A 17825-nucleotide genomic window follows, 5' to 3' on the forward strand; every position below is an offset into this window, starting at 1 on the left:
ACAGAGCATTTTATTTTGTGAGTTAAATTTTGCCACTTAATAATTGATAACTCTGAAACTATACTACATGTGATAGTATTGATGATGATTCTATCTAATGTACACTGAGTACTTTCTGTGTATATGTGTCACTTCTCAGCTCTCCTGTACATTTTTAATCTTTCCTTGTAATTCAGTAAGGTAATGGCTCATAGTGTCTGTATTTGCAGATGAAGTTAAAAATCATGAAGAAGTTAGATAGCTAGTAAGTGATGGAAAGGAATTTAAACCCACCTGTATTTAATTCCAGAGGTTAAATGTCACCACTACACTCTAAGTTATGCAAATTTCTTTCTCATATATTTAGTGTGGAAAATCTCAATATAAACAATCTCTTATAAAATGAATAAATATATACAGTGACCTAAGAAAATTAAGTTCTGGGAATTAAAAAAAAAAGTCTTAGCATAAAGAGACATTAGAAAACATGTATTTTAGAAAGATGATTTTGCATAAATGTTTAAAAGAACGTTGAAAATAGTAGATACATATAAAAATTTTTCTAGCGTGATGAAGAAAATATTGTAATGACATAACATCCTTTGCCAGTAAACTGATTGTGTGCCTTTGAGTAAGTCATTTAACCTCTCAGAGCCTCAGTTCTGTTATCCCAACAATGGGAAAAATAATACTTACCTCAGAAGATTTCTTCTTGTTGTTGTCAGTTGCCGTCGAGTTGGCGCTGCCTCATAGCGACCCTGTGTACAACAGAACAAGATTGCCCAGTCCTCTGCCAGCCTCACAATCCTTGCTATATCTGAGCCCATCATTGCAGCCACTGTGTCATTCCATCTCATTGAGGGCCTTCCTTTTTTTGTTGACCCTCCACTTTACCAAACATGCTATCCTTCTTCAGGGAATGGTCCCTTCTGACAACATGACCAAAGCAGGTGAGACAAAGTATGGTCATTTTTGCTTCCAAGGAGCATTCTGGCTGCTCTTCTTCCAGGACAGATTTGTTAGTTCTTTTGGCATTCTATGGTACTTTCAGTATTCTTTGCCAACACCACAACTCGAAAGCATCAACTCATCTTCGGTCTTTCGTATTCATTGTCTAGCTCTCACATGCTTATGAGGTGATTGAAAAAACCGTGGCTTGGGTTAGGCACATCTTAGTCTTAAAAGAGACATCTTTGTTCTTCAGCACTTCAAGAGGTCTTTTGCAGCAATAGATTTGCCTAGTGCAGTATGTCATCTGATGTCTTGACTGCTGCTTCCATTAGTGTTGATTGTAGAACCAAGTAAAATGAAATCGCTGACAACTTCAACCTTTTCTCCATTTATTGTGATGCTGCTTATTGGTTCAGTTGTGAGGGTTTCTTTATGTTTTCTTTATGTTGAGATGTAATCGATACTGCAGACTGTAGTCTTTAATCTTCTTCAGTAAGTGCTTCAAGTCATCCTCACTTTCAGCAAGCAAAGTTGTGTCATCTGCATGTTGTTAATGAGTCTTCCTCCAATCCTGATGCCCCGTTCTTCTTCATATAGTCCATCTTCTCGGATTATTTGCTCAGCATACAGATTGAATAGCTCTGGTAGCATAGTGCCTAAGGCACTTGACTGCGAACCAGAAGGCTGGCGGTTCAAGCCCACCAGCCACTCCTCAGAAGGAAGGTTGGGCAATCTACGCCCATAGTGATACTGCCTCAGCAACCTAAGGGAGGGGTCGCTGTGAGTCAGGGCCGACTCGACGGCACACAACTACAGCAAAACAGATTGAATAAGTATGGTGAAAGGGTGCAACCTTGATGCACTCATTTCCTGAGTTGAAACCATGCAGTATTCCCTTGTTCTGTTTGCATAACAACCTCCTGGTCTATGTATAGGTTCCTCATGAGCACAATTGAGTGTTCTGGAATTCCCATTCTTTTCAGTTGTTATCCATAATTTGTTATGATCCAGTTATCGAATGCTTTTGCATAGTCAGTACAACTCAAGTAAACATCTTTCCTCTACTCTTTGCTTTGAGCCAAGATCCATCTGACATCAGCAGTGATATCCCTCGTTCCTCATCCTCTTCTGAATCCATCTTGCATTTCTGGAAGTTCTCTGTCAATATACTGCTGCGACCATTTTTGAATTATCTTCAGTAAGATTTTATTTGCGTGTGATATTAATGATATTGTTCTATAATTTCCATATTGTATGGGATCGCCTTTCTTTGAATGGATCTCTTCCAATCAGTTGGCCAGCTAACTGTCTTCCAAATTTCTTGGCATAGACAAGTAAGTACTGCCAGCACAGCATCTGTTTGTTGGAACATCTCAATGGGTATCCTGCCGATTCCTGGAACCTTGTGTTTTGCCAATTCCTTCAGTGCAGCTTCAACTTCTTCCTTTATTGCCATTGCTTCTTGATCATATGCCACTTCCTGAAATAGTTGATCATTGACCAAATTCTTTTTGGTACAGTGACTGTGTATTTCTTCCATCTTCTTTTGATGTTTCCTGCATCATTCAATATTTTGCACATAAAATCTTCATTATTGAAACTCAAAGGTTTGAATTTTTATCTTCAGTTGCTTCTGCTTGAGAAATATAGAGCGTGTTTTTCCCTTTTGGGTTTTTCACTCCAGGTCTTTGGACATTTCATTATAATAATTGACTTTGTCTTCTTGAGCTTCTCTTTTAAATCTTGTATTCAGCTCTTTCACCTTCTCATTTCTTCCTTTTGCTTTGGCTACTCTCCATTCAAAGGCAAGTTTCAGAGTCTGCTCTAACATCCATTGTGAACTTTTCTTCCTTTCCTTTTTAATGACCTTTTTGCTTTCTTCATGGATGACATTCTTGATATCATCCCCCAGTTCTTCTGGTCTTCAGCCATTGGTGTTCAATGCATCAAATCTATTCCTTAGATAGTTTCTAAATTCAGAAGGGATGTAATCAAGGTAATTTTCTGGCTCTCATCGACTTGTTGTAACTGTCTTCAACTTAAACTTGAACTTGCATATGAGCAGTTGATGGTCTGTTCCACAGTCAGCTCCTGGCCTTCCTTTGCCTGAAGATACTGAGCTTCTCTATTGCCTCTTTCCACAGATATAGTCGATTTGATTCCTGTGTAATCCATCTGGTGAAGTCCATGTGTATAACCACCGTTTATGTTGTTGAAAAAAGAGATTTGCAATGAATACATTGTTGATCTTGCAAAATTCTTTCATGCAATCTCCAGCATTATTTCTATCACCAAGGTCATATTTTCCCACTACCGGTGATTCTTCTGTGTTTCCAACTTTATATTCCAATCACCTGTGATAATCAACACATGTTGATTGCATGTTTGGTCAGTTTCAGACTGCAGAAGTTGGTAAAAATCTTCAATTTCCTCATCTTTAGTTTTGGTAGTTGGTGAGTAAATTTGAATAATACTATTAACTGGTCTTCCTTGTAGGTGTGTAGGTATCATCCTATCACTGACCATATTGTATTTCAGAATAGATGTTGAAACATTCTTTATGATGATGAATGCAGTGCCATTCCTCTTCAATTTGTCATTCCCAGCATAGTAGATCGTAGGGTTGTCTGATTCAAACTGACCAAAGGCAGTCTATTTCAGATCACTAATCCCTAGGATATTGATCTTTATGCATTCCATTTCATTTTTGACAACTTCTAATTTTCCTAGATTCTTCATACATTCCATATTCATGGATGTTTGTAGTTGTTTCTTCACATTATGAATCATGCCACATCAGCAAATGGAGGTCCTAAAAGCTTTACTCCATCCACATCACTAAGTTGGCTCTAGTCTGAGGAGTCAGTTCTTCCCTAGTTGTATTTTGAGTGCCTTCTGACTAGAGGGGCTTATTTTCTGGCATTATCTGAGACAGTGTTTCAGGGCTATTCATAAAGTTTTCCAGTAATGTATCAGACAATGTTTCACTGCTATTCATAAGATTTTCACTGGCCAGTTCTTTGAGAAGTAGATGGCCCCTTCCTTCTTCTGAGTCTGTCTTGATCTGGAATCTCTGCTGAAACCTGTCCACCATGAGTGACCCTGCTGGTATTTGAAATACCGGTGACATAATCTCCAGCCTCACAGCAACACTCAAGCCACCACAGTATGACAAACTGACAAGATGAGTGGTGGAGAAGATTTCTATGAGCATTAAATTAAGATACAGTGGCAGTATGCCTACTATATGGTTCCTGGGCACAAACTGTTTTTTATTCTAGTCTTTCATTTGTACATGTTCATGTCTGGTATGAGAATTTTTTGTTTTTAAATGTCACATTAGATATGCATTCTCTGTACATCTCAAGCAGTAGTCCTAAAATAATCAATGCTTTTAACGCTTCCTTTTTGAGGACTCTTATCATTTCTAGGTGGAATGTTAGTGGTGGTTTTTCCTGTTGAAAAATGAGATGAATATATATGCAATCTAATAGCCAGTAATGTTCATCTTCCCTGAAAGTCTGTAACTTTGGACATAACCTTTGTATTATGGTACATCTTAGCATAGCTTTACATAAAGTCACGTGCATTATAATAACAAGTAGCATGGATGATGTGAGGATCTAACACATCATAAATACTCAGATAATGCCAAGTTTTTAAGTGGTGAGAGGAGCCAGGATGAATTACAAGATAACCAAAGCCTGTAAAATTTGCCTAAGCTTAAAGAAGCAATTTAGAATTTTAGTTATCAGTAATTACATTAAAAGATCATTCATCAGGGAGTCTAAACACTGAATGCATTTAAACACTGTAATTTCTCTAAAAAAGATTTTTAATATGGTCAATTTTTAAAAAATCATATAATTGTAATAATTACAGGAGGATTTGTGGTAGTGTGAGGTATGTGACAATGGTGTGAACTCCTTGTGCCAGAGTCAGTAATGTCATAGTGGCCCATCCAATTGGTAAAAAGAAGGGTGATGTACGTTGTAATAGGTGATTGCAGTGACATCACAGCAGTCTGGTTATGCTGACAGTTGGCCCTCATTATGTATTTTAAAATACTCAGTAACTGTTTTAAAGCACTAGATTACTGTTTTATACTCATTATGCTTTTTTGAAGTTAACATCTAAATCTGATATTGTTCTTTTGGAGCAGGTCAAATCTAGACATTCCAGATAAATAACCTACAGATGATCAACCATGCTTTTATTCTTTTAAATTCACTTTTTCACTCAATTTTTATGAACTCTTTTACTGATCATTTTAACATCTTTTTATCTTAGAGAGCAACAGACCAGAGGGAGCAGAGTATGCAAATCCTGGTGGAAAACTCATAGAAGAAGGATCTGTTCATATGCTTTCATTGGGATCCAAAGCATTGATGATCCAAGTGTGGGCTGATCCCCACAGTGGCACTTTCATCTTTCGGTATTGATAATCCCTACCCCCCAAGAATAGATCATGTGTTTAAATAATTTATGTATGAGACATGAATGTGAAATTTGCTAAGAAAGATCATTAGAGTAAGAAAGAAATATCTTACTAATAAAAAGAAAATACAGCTGTTAATACCAACTTTGTAACATTATTCTATGCAAAAAATCTACAATTAAACTCTGATGTAGATTATATTAATATTGTATTAGATTTTAGGCAAAATACTTAAGTCTTAGTCTATGAAAGTATTCTATCAGATTGCAATGATTTCAAGATGTTATTATTGAACAACTATTTTCTATATACCATTTCATATTCAGTAAACCTGCCAGTGAGTCAATTCTGATTCATAGTGACCCTACAGGACAGAGTAGAAACTGTCCCATTGGGTTTCCAAGGCTGTAAATCTTTGTGGAAGCAGATTGTCACGTCTTTCCCCTGCAGAACAGATGGTGGGTTTGAACTGCCAATCTTTCAGTTAGTAGCTAAGTGCTTTAATCACTGCCACCAGGGCTCCTTTTACATTCAGTAACTTGTTTAATAATAGGTTGCCTTGTGATCTTGTCCTTTTTCTCTTTTTTTAACTAGAACAGATAAAAGATTTTTTACTTATATTGAGTAAAAATTATCTAATTTGAAAAAGAGAGGGAAATACCTCCTATATATACTATGTATAATATAATAGTATTTTTATAAAACTCAAAACAAAACAATGAATTATTTAAGGATATATGCTTTTTTAACTTTACTATTGTATAAATAGTTACGATAAATATTTTTATTGTTTTGCAGACTGAATTCTAAAAATTATTGCTTAATTTTTATTAACACCAGCAAGCATCCCTAATCTATTTTAGTTCATGAGTTGAGATGATAATACTGAGGTTAGAATTCTCATGTTTTCGGCCTATGCCTTTTTTCTCCTTGTATAGTGTGTGCATGGATTCAAATGATGATATGAAGGTTGTTTTACTAGCACAAGTGGAATCACAGGAGAATATTTTCCTTCCGAGCAAATGGCAACATTTAGTACTCACCTACTTACAGCAGCCCCAAGGGAAAAAGAGTATCCGTGGGAAACTCTCCATATGGGTTTCTGGACAGAGGTATGAAGCATATTTAGAAAGTAAATATTAACCTCAGCTGTAATTTTAAGTTTAGTCTGTAATACTCTTTAAAACAGATTCTGTATATTTACCATATATTAAGCTGGGAATCTGTGTTGGAGTTGGATATTTATTTCCTATTAATCGCTTTCATATGAAATGAATCTTCCATTGAAGTAATTGTTGAAAATTAATATTTTTGGTTTTGGGGAGCATGCAGAAACGGGTCATTTAAACAGTTATGTACAGTGTATATTTGATCAAGGAATGGAATATATAATTTAGTTCTTCAAGGACACAAAATAAAAAAAGAATCCACAAAGGATTATTTAAATTAAGTGGCTAATAAGGGTAATATCTAAATAAATCAGGCTTTCAAAAGAAATTAGAATGATTCCAACATATCTTTAATCAAACAAGTATTTATTTATAAAGTATTTTCTTAGTTCTCAGTTCTTTGTTGGACAAAGAAGTAGAAGACATAGACCTTGTTCTAAATATGTGTAGCTGGGAAATTATTGTTGTTGTTGTTAGAGTTGTTGTTGGAGTCAGACCCGACTCACAGCGACCCCTCCTTGGGTTTCTGAGGCAGTATCACTACAGAAGTAGATTGCCCAACCTTCCGTCCAAGAAGTGGCTGGTGGGTTTGAACTGTCAGGGTAATATCTACCCTGCAGTTTGCAGTTAAGTGCCTTAGGCACTATGCTACCAGAGCTCCTTAGTTGGGAAAAGGGCATACATATCTATTTATGAAACAACTAGAGAAAATATAAGTCAGCATATTAGATTAAGATAACCCACAGCTATCGAGTCTGTTCTGACTCATAGTGACACCCATTGAGTTTGCAAGGCTGTAAATCTTTACAGAAGTAGATTCCCTCATCTTCCATAGAGCAGCTGGTAGGTTTGAACCACTGACTTTTTTTTTCTTTCTTTATTTTTACAGTGTTCCCTCCCTACCCCACACACCCCTGGTAACCAACAATGAAAGTTTTCTTCCATATATATACATTTCCTTCAATTTTTATAATAATGAACTAATTACAATATTTGTCCTTCTGTAATTGACTTATTTCATTCAGCATAATGTCTTCCAAGTTCAACCATGTTATGCATTGTTTAGTAGATTCTCATTGTTTAGTGCTGCATAGTATTCCATTGTATATATGTACCATAGTTTAGTTATCCATTCTTCTGTTGTTTCTATCTTTTTGCTATTGTAAGTAGTGCTGCAACGAACATGGGTGTGCATATATCTGTTCTTGTCCTGGCTCTCACTTCTTTAGGATGTTGTTGTTATTAGCTGTCGAGTCGGCCCCGACTCATAGCGACCCCTCCTTGGGTTTCCAAGGCAGTATCACTACGGAAGTAGGATTGCCCAACCTTCCTTCCGAGGAGTGGCTGGTGGATATATACCTAGTAATGGGATTGCTGGATCAAATGGTATTTCTTATTCCATCTTTTTAAGGAATTGCTATACCACTTTCCACAGTTGAACCGCCTACTTTCTGGTTAGCATCCAAATGTCTTACCATGTACCACCAGAGCTCCTTATCAGATTAAGATTAAAAACAAAACAAACAAACAGAAAACCCCACTGTCATCGAATTGGTTCTGATTCATAGCAACCCCCATTGGGTTTCTGAGGCAGTAAATCTTTGCAGAAGTAGATTGCCCCATCTTCCTTCTGCTGGTGGGTTTGAACTGCCAGTCTTCTGATTAGCAGTCAAATGCCTTAGGCACTGTGCCACCAGAGTGCCTTCTTAGATTAAGATGTTGTTGTTGTTGTTGTTTGCCATCGAGTCGGCCCCGACTCATAGCGACCCCTCCTTGGGTTTCCGAGGCAGTATCACTACGGAAGTAGGATTGCCCAACCTTCCTTCCGAGAAGTGGTTGGTGGGTTTGAACCGCCAGCCTTCTGGTGAGCAGTCAAGTGCCTTAGGCACTATGCTATCAGAGCTCCTTAGATCCCTATAAATGTATCAGGTGATAGATAAAGGTGCTGTATGATAATAGTTTTATAGAATAGGAGAACTGTGGGATGAGTTAATAAACATTTTGTGAAATGTTTTGATGTAAAATATAACCTTGAAGGAGCTATAAGGTATCTTGCATTTGTAAGAGTTGGGGAATATTTTATTCAATGGAGTAGCATGAAAGGAGATCCAGAATGGAAACCAGTGTATGTAACATGAGAGAGGATCAGTCTGGCTGGAAGGAAGGGTCTCAGTTGAGTAAAGAGAAAGAAAAACAAATGGGCATGGTGAAAGTATTTGACATACACTTTGAATACCAAGTTGAGTAGTCTAGATGTAATCACATGGGCTGTGACATACTGCATGCTTATTGTGTTGCAGGCCTTTTGCTAGGTTCTTCATATACATTATCTCCTAATTCTCTCAGAGATCTCTCAATATAGATTAGTCCACAAAAAGCACATATACATCTAACACATATGAGCCTATATTAATTCATTTATTTGTTCATTCATCAAATATTTATTGAGGAAGGCACTTGCTATACTGGGCCTGGCAAGACAGTGATGAACAAGACAAACATATTCCCTGCCTCTTTGAACTTAGTCTAATGAAGAGACAGACAACAAGTGAATGCAATTAAGTAAATATTGACAAATTATGACAAATACTGGGCAGGTAACAAACAGGTCCTGAGATAGAAAATGTTTGGTGGATTAGGGAAAGCCTACCAAGAAACACGTTTTTTAAGCTGAGACCTGAAGGAGGAGAGAGGGAGGGAGGATAAGAGATCAAGACAGGGGAATTGCACAGACAAAGGCAATAGTGTGGTGAACAGTTCCTGCAGAAATTGATCACTTAGAGCTCTCCAACTTCAATAACAGAGGAAGGCAGGGGAAAAGGGACTTGTAAACGGTTTTAGGATAACCAATCCACAGTGTCTGCCACAGGAAACATACTGTGCAGGAAAAAAAGTAGGAAAATCAATGATTCGTTTCTGTGTTATTCATTAAAATAACTCGTGGAAATACATAGCTGGTGCCTAACTGCCATATTCCAAATAAAATGTTATCTAGAAAGTTCTTGATCTTTACATCTTTATAAGCCTGAATGGTAATTGCAGCCAATCAGTAAATTTGCTTCCAGAACCCTGAGGTATATCCTTTGGAGCTATTAAGTAGAGAGTCTCTTCTCCTAGACTTTTTTCTTCCTCATTTCTTGACCTCTCAACATGTATCAGACACTGCACTGAGTACTATGTACACACTAAATCCTCTCAGCAACACTGCAGAGTAGATATATTTTTATTTCTGTTTTATGTATGAGGAAACTGAGACCCAGAGTGGGATAAAGCATCTTTTCTAAAGTTATGCCACAAGTGAGGGATAACATCTGAACCTGAACCTGGACTGGTTCTAGATAGAGCCCATGCTTTAGAACTCTATGCTATGCCTGTTACAGCTTTCCTCTAATCAGATCAGCTGATGGGTCTAAGAATCAAAAACTAATTATTAGATATGTTCAGAATGAAAGATTAGATTTTCATGGTGGACTGTTCTAAAGTTGGTGAGCATGTCACTTAGTTCACATATCTACTTTTAATACATTTGCTTATGTCGGTGTTACTTTGAAGAAATTTGTTTCCATGTAGTGTAAGGTAATGATTTTAACAGATAGTAAAAGAGTGAACACATGATCAGGAACAAATATCTTATTCTTGTGACTTAAATTTGGCACTATCTTTATCACTGTCCGATCTATAGAATAGTGTCTACAGATAATATATTTCAAGAAGCCATTTTTAATTAAATGATGATAGTGACAAATAAGTTAGTATTTCCTACTACTGCTTATTTGATGAACAACACATAAATATGGCAGAAGTATTTGGCTCATGTTGTTGTTGTGTGCTGATGAGTTGATACTGATTTTCAGGGACCTTGTGGGACAGAGTAGAACTGCCCCATAGGGTTTCCAAGGCTGTAAATATTTACAGAAGCATGGCCAGCTGGTGGGTTCAAACGAGTGCTTAACTACTGCACCACCAGGGCTCCTTACAAATAAGGAAGTAGTTAATACTTGGTGCATAAATGTATTCATCTTGTACATTTTCTTTCACTCTTAAAAAAACTACTTAAGTTATATGCCAGTAGGTGGCAGCAGTGTATAAGTTGTGGTCATTCACTTGGTCCAAAGATGCTCACGTTACAAAAGAGATCTCACATCTTGACAGAGAAGTTGCTTTACTAAAAATCATTTCTATTAAAATAGTTATTTATACGTTAAATATTAAAGCCAAGAGCCTTGGGGCCAAGATTTTAAATAAATATATGTTACAGAAGATTTTCTTATTGCAGGCAAACAATGGTTGCTTATTCTAAGTCTTGATCTTATTCACAGGCTTTATTTAGACTTTACCTTTACAGGTCATCCTCAGTATCTTAATATGGAGTTCAGGCCATTCTTAAAATAGAGGTGGGGCTTGCAGTGTCACTAGATGTTCACCATCAGTAGCTTTTGTGTGTTTTTCTCTATGAGAAAGCTTTAGTTTACCTTTTCCAGTACTCTGTCTTTTATAAGTATTTCTGTATGCTTTGTGAAGAAAAATGCCAGAAAAATGGAGCCTAATCAAAAATTGTTATCATTTAGCCTTAAAGAAACAGAAAATACACAGAACATTGGCATATCAGTGGCTAGAAAATGGCAGAAGTTGGAGAAGTAATAGTTTTTCTGATTAGTCTTCCAAGGCTTCTTTGAAGACAAGCGGTTTAGGAATTGTTTGCTAAGATGAAAGATTCTTGGTAAAAATTAGAAGGAGATGGACAGTTTGTATTAGTAAGCCAGAAAGGCACATAGACAGAAGTCGAATGAGAAAGAAAACTTGTAGCAAATGTCTGGTCACACTTCTCCTGGCCTATTGTGAGATCCTCAGTTATCTTTGCATGCTCCCCTTTCTGGGGCTGGTAGATTGCTACCACTCCTCTGACCAAGAGACTGGTGAATCAGCTTCCTCTCCTTCCATACACCAGCCACCTGATACTGAACCAGAAATTACTCTTTTTTTTAAATTTTTATTTATTAATTGTTTATTGAGATTTAGGTGATGGTTTACAGAGCAAATCAGTTTTTCATTCAATAATTCGTGCACATTTGTTTCATATCATTGATTGCAGTCCCCATACAACTTTATCCCTGTGTTTCCTGTTTCCATTCCTCCTTCTTTTCTAACCCTTCCTGCCTTCTGAAATTTGTTCTTGGGAAAATGCTGCCCTTTAGATATTAATTGGTTGATTGCTCTAAGCAGTGCATACCTCCATAGTGTTAATGTTCACCTTATGCACCTACCTATTGTTTTTTTAATTTTTATTTTAAGAGCTTGTTTTACATTCAACGTAACATGTACATTTACTTTCATTCCCCATTTGCCATGTCCAACCCTAACCCAGTCTCCTCCCCTCCCTACCCAGTAACCTGCCCCCTGTGCCCCTCATATTTATGTACTCCTGTTTGCCCTGCATTTCCTCATTTTGAATGTTGGTCCTCTGGTGTCCCATGGTCTACTGCTCTAAGGGATGTATTATCATAGAGTATGTGGGTTGTGAAATCCTCAGTTATCTTTGCATGCTCCCCTTTCTGGGGCTGGTAGATTGCTAGCACTCCTCTGACCAAGAGACTGCTGAATCAGCCTCCTCTCCTTCCATACCACCAGCCACCTGATACTGAACCAGGAATTACTCTTGAATTTCCCACTGTTAAAACATTCTGATTTTAAAAAACACTTAGTACTAGTACTCACTAAAGTGATTGACTTAAGTTTGTTTTCATAGGAAGCCTGATGTTACATTGGATTATATGCTTCCAAGAAAAACAAGTTTGTCATCTGATAGTAATAAAACATTCTGCATGATCGGCCATTGTTTATCATCCCAACAAGAATGTTTGCAATTGGCTGGAAAATGGGACCTGGGAAATTTGCTACTTTTCAATGGTATGTGTTTCCCTTTTGAACCATTTCTGATTTTTTTTTTTTCCCATTTAGTAAGTATTAATGTTAAGTAAATTATCTTGGTTACTATCATTCTTGTATCATCACCTGTATCTAACAAGTACTGCATTTCCTAGATTAAAATACACTTTTAAAAATCTTTCACAAACCTACCAGCTGCTTCTTGGAGGGAAGGTTGGGCAATCTACTTCCATAGTGATATACCACCTTGGAAACCCAAGGAGGGGTTGCTATGAGTCAGAACTGACTCGACAACAGTGAGTTTTTATAGTCCAGATATGTCTAACACTTGATACATACATTCCCTGTAGAAGTGCATGCCCTCTCCTCTCACCCACCTACCAGAAAAGAGAAGCTTATAGTAAATGAACAGTATTTTACAGTCCTGGAAAATGCAGTATTATGACTGTTATGTTAGATTGTTTTTTTCTTTTATTTATATTTTTAGTATATCCTATATATATACCAAATTTTAGGGAAAAAAGAAAATGCATGATTTTTAAAATATATCATTAAAGTTGACTCATAATTCAGACAGCATTTATTGCATGGATGGATAGATGAGTGGAAGGAAAGCCCAAAGATATCAATTCAAAATGTATTCTAAATGGAATTTGCGAAGGTATAGTTTCCATTTATTAGAAACACAGCAGAAGAAAACAAAACACTAATTTTCTGCTTAATGAGCAAATAGAAATTTTATTATTTTATCAAGAGTTTCACAGTTAGCTTTAAGTATATTGATTTGTCTTCCATCAGAGTTGGCATAGGTTATTTTATCATTACACCAATTTATAGATTGATGGTCTATCAATTTTGTAAGATACAGTGAGCAACTTAAAGAATCTGGCAAGAAAAATTACTCTTGGTTTCTTGCTTTCATTTATGAAAAATTCTGATTGGAGTGTTTTAAGTAATTAACTTGGTTTTTCTGCTATCCAGGAGCTAAGATTGGTTCACAGGAGGCCTTTTATCTATATGCTTGTGGACCCAACTATACATCTATAATGCCATGTAAATATGGCAAGCCAGTGATTGATTACTCTAAATATATTAGTAAAGAAATTTTGCAATGTGAACAAATCAGAGAACTTTTTATGACCAAGAAGGATGTGGACATCGGTCTCTTAATCGTAAGTTTCACTTGTGTAACTTTATAGTAACTGTATATATATTTATTTATTGAAGTGTAATAAGCTTTGAATTTCTGAAGTTTTCCTGTTTTGTTCTGTAACATTTTATTTTGTTAGAACATTTTTTTTCCCTGAAAAAAAAATTGGAGCATTTTGACTTCTTACCTGAATTTGTTTTCAGACTTAAAATTTTTACCATTTTTCTTGGAATTATATATCTATACTATTTATCAGGTTAATTTAGTTTATACTTATTAATCACTCAAAAAATTCGTAAAAATGTTGCTCATTTCCTTTCCATACTTAAAATATTAATTTTTACACATAGTATTAGTTTTAATTATATACATTTTGATTTTAGAAAATGTATTCTTTACTATCAGTAACAACTAGGAATTTTGCTTTCAAATAATTGCTGATTCTATTTATTTTAGACTCTTGGATTGTTTTTTATACATTATTCTAATATTTTGTTTACTAGTTTTAAGGAGCTCTGGTAGCCACTTGATTGCTAACCAGAAGGCTGGCAGTTCAAACCCACCAGCCACTCTTCGGAAAGAAGTTTGGGCAATCTACTTCCGTAGTGGTAACCACTTCAGAAACCCAAGAAGGGGTCACTATGTGTTGAGTCCGACTCAACACATAACAACAACAACAACAACAGTTATACAGCTTGAAAGCTGGTGTCTTTGTTAGAATAACTAGAAAACTGAGCCTTCACAGTCTTAGAAGATCTACTGAAAACAAGTAGACTTGGCCATGATACTGTGTTCTTTCTTCTCTTCTCTTGCTTCTTATGAGAAGGATGAGTATAGGTCAGAGGTATTTCTTACTTGAAGTAGATGACTGTCTTAGACTATATTTTTGCTTGTTGTTTTTCAAGTATATTTTGCACAATAAAGCCAAATTATATTTTTTAGATGTTATATCTGACTAAAGTAAAGTAGAAATTATAGTATAGATATGTATTTATTAAGTGATCTTAATGATGTATCTGTGGTGGAATGGATATAAAAACCTATGCCATTTACTAAAGATCTGATATCCTGCATATAGAACTTTTCTCCTAAGGAGTATTTTAAACTATGTGTGTGTGTGCGCGCGTGCACACGCGCCTGTACGCACACGCATAAATGGGCTGGTTGAGTATTTTGGTTGTCAACTATTAGTGTGTGTGAGTCAGGGCTGCTAAATATGCTGCAGTGTATGGACAATGTTATACAACAAAAATGATCCCACTCCAAGTATCCCACCCTTGACAAGGCATGGTTTAGGGAAGTGGTTCTCAAACTTGAGTATGCATTCCAAAAGAAAACCAAACTCACTGCCATCGAGTTGATTCCAACTCATAGCAACCCCCTTTGGCTTTCTGAGGAAGTAAATCTTTATGGAAGTAGATAGTCCAGTCTTCCTTCTGCAAAGTGGCTGGTGGGTTTGAGCCCCTGATCTTCTGGTTTGCAGTCAAATGTATGCTTTGGGACTTGTTAAAATACAGATTGCTGGGCCAGAGTTTGTGATTCATTAGGGCTGAAATGGGTCCTAAGACTGCATTTTTAACAAGTCCCAAGAATGCTGCTGCTGCTTTGGGACCACACATTGAAAACTTCTACTTTAATGAAACCAAGTGTTTACTCAAATAATTTTAATTCTCTAGCTTTTGGTTACTCTATTTTTATGAAACAAAACAAAGCAAAACAAAATATTTCCTTAACCTTTTTGTTTTACCTAAAAAGAATATAGGCCATATAAGTCATAAAATTCAACAAAAAATATCACAAAAGAAAATCCTAACATTTTTATGCCAAAACTCTTCGTTTTCACCAAGTTGGATAATTTGGAGCTATGAGGCTATGCGGGTACAGTCAGGCAGAGATGGTGCCCATCTGGCAGCATCTTGGTGGTCAGGTGGCACTGGTTCAAGTAGATGAGCATTTTGTCAGCTTTCTGATGACAGCTACTGCAGGATTGAGATGCTTTTCCCCCAGCATAACCATATACAACAGACTGTTGTTGATTTGGTTGGTGTGCAGATATGCTGAATGGTGTGTCTGATGAAAGTTTTGAAATCATCAGAGGTTGTAAATGATCAAAAACCCAAGGCTCTCACCAGCTTGTGAGAGTCATGAATGCACAGTACATGATTTCCTAGGGCCTAGACTCCAGCAGCTGTAGATGCATGACAGCAGTCCAGAACTGAGTGAAGCTACCTTCTGCATGGGAAAATTCTACTTAATGTTAATTAGGTGTGCTAATAGTCTGGAATTTCATTCTAGTAGAAAGAAAGATTTGGCTTAGAGTAATTTTTAAATGAGTTGTCATTTCCTGAGCAAATCCAAAGCAAAAATTTTAGATAAATTGATTGATAGGTACCTACCTCATAGAGTCATAAAGATTGGTTAATATTTATAAAGTGCTTACAGCAGTACCTGGTATATAATGAGTGTGATGTAAGAATTAGTACTATGGTAAATATAATTCTTATTCTTAATTGATTGCAAAGCTAGAATCCTTCTCAACATTGATATGGTACTGTTATCACTGATACATGAAATTAAGCTTTTGCTTTGTGAGTTCTTCATAGGTTCATCTTTGTTTAATGTAGTACCTACCATTTTAAAATCAAGTAAAAATCATCTGAATGTGTTTTCACAATGAAGTATTTGTTTACTAGTTGATAACTCCTTATTTAAACATTTTTTAGTTACTGAGGAAAAATATTTGTATTTCAGGAAAGTCTTTCAATAGTTTATACCACTTACCATCCTGCTCAGTATACCATCTATGAGCCAGTTATCAGACTTAAAGGTCAAATGAAATCCCAACTCTCTCAAAGACCATTCAGCTCAAAAGAAGTTCAGAGCACCTCATTGGAACTTCATCATCTAAAGCATCTATGGCCTACTGAGTGTAAAACGGTTCAAGGCGTGCTGCATGAGATTGGTGGGACTGGAATATTTGTCTTTCTTTTTGCTAGGGTAAGAATCACTGATTATAGTTTTTTCTACTTCCCTATTATTAATATATGGATTAAAAAACCTATACATCAACTATTTTAAACTTTTAAGATAAAATAATCATAATGATGAGTATGTCATGAAGTTATCTGCAATAGATGCTTAAACTTGTTCTAGTTTAGGAAGATTTAAAAGTTTTTGATGGTCTAGAAATGCATATTAGAACAATAAAATGTTAACTACACAAGATTTTTAAGTTAGCAATAAAAATATTAAAAAAAATGCATGTTATAGTGTTGCTATGAAAAAAATATTTTAAAAAATAAGGTTTATGGCACTTTTTTTCCTTTGAACCTTCATGGTGTACAGAAAGAAATCAAGAATCAACAAATAAGTAAAAATTATTTAAGTTTAGAATTTATTTTAAAGAGGAGAAATACAAAAAATTTGTTATGTGCCATGAGTATCATATTAGAATATATTACTTAATTATCTGTTCTATTTTGTTATGTGAGAGCAAGGGCAGTATCTATCCTTACATATAATGGGCACTCGATAAACACATATTGACTCTTTCAGTGATTTCTGAAATCCATACCATGGGGACACGAATGATCCCATGTCAGTACTAACCATCTCTATTCCCTTAAGGTTTATATCCCTGTTTAATTAAAGCAGCCCTGATCTCCCTTCAGCCTCACAATGCAATCTTTGTTTTAGATACAAGTGTAACTTCTGCAACATTATCAAATTCTCTCACTGTCTCCCTAACTGTATATCTTACTGGGGCTAATTTTGATTACTTTTGCAGTAAGAGGTTCTATTAGTTTCCTAGGGCTGCCATAACAAATTACTATAATTTAAATGCTTAAACAGCAGAAGTTAATTTTCTCATAGTTATGGAGACCAGAAATCCAAAATCAAGATGTTGGTAAGGTTAATTTTTTCTGGAAGTCTGAAAGAAAATCTATTCTGTGCCTCTTTCCTAGCTTCATTCCAGTCTTTGGCTCTGTCTTCACATGGCCTTTCCCTCCTATACCAAATCTCCTTCTCCTTTCTCTTACAAAAGACACCACTCTCTGGATTTAGGGCCCACCCTAAATCTAGGATTATCTTATCTTGAAGTCTAACTTATATCTACACTTATTCCAAATAAGGTTACATTCTGAGGTTCTGGGGACATGTGTTTATTGTTGTTGTTGTTGTTAAGTGCCGTCGAGTCATTTCCAACTCATAGCAACACCATGCACAGCAGAACGAAACACTGCCCGATCCC

General features: G+C 36.1%; 1 protein-coding gene across 1 annotated transcript in view; it reads left to right on the forward strand.

Annotated features, from left to right (window-relative positions):
• The window catches only part of LYST (lysosomal trafficking regulator), a 339163-nt gene that overhangs the window by 48709 nt on the left and 272629 nt on the right, over nucleotides 1–17825 (forward strand). Inside the window, 5 exon segments of the mRNA XM_042780645.1 lie at nucleotides 5221–5365; nucleotides 6307–6480; nucleotides 12284–12444; nucleotides 13405–13595; nucleotides 16325–16570. Coding sequence (XP_042636579.1) covers nucleotides 5221–5365; nucleotides 6307–6480; nucleotides 12284–12444; nucleotides 13405–13595; nucleotides 16325–16570 — 917 coding nt within the window.

The sequence above is a fragment of the Orycteropus afer genome, unplaced genomic scaffold (genome assembly GCF_000298275.1).
Source record: "Orycteropus afer afer isolate SDZICR_OR568_19922 unplaced genomic scaffold, OryAfe1.0 scaffold00050, whole genome shotgun sequence".
In the NCBI taxonomy this organism is placed as follows: domain Eukaryota; kingdom Metazoa; phylum Chordata; class Mammalia; order Tubulidentata; family Orycteropodidae; genus Orycteropus; species Orycteropus afer.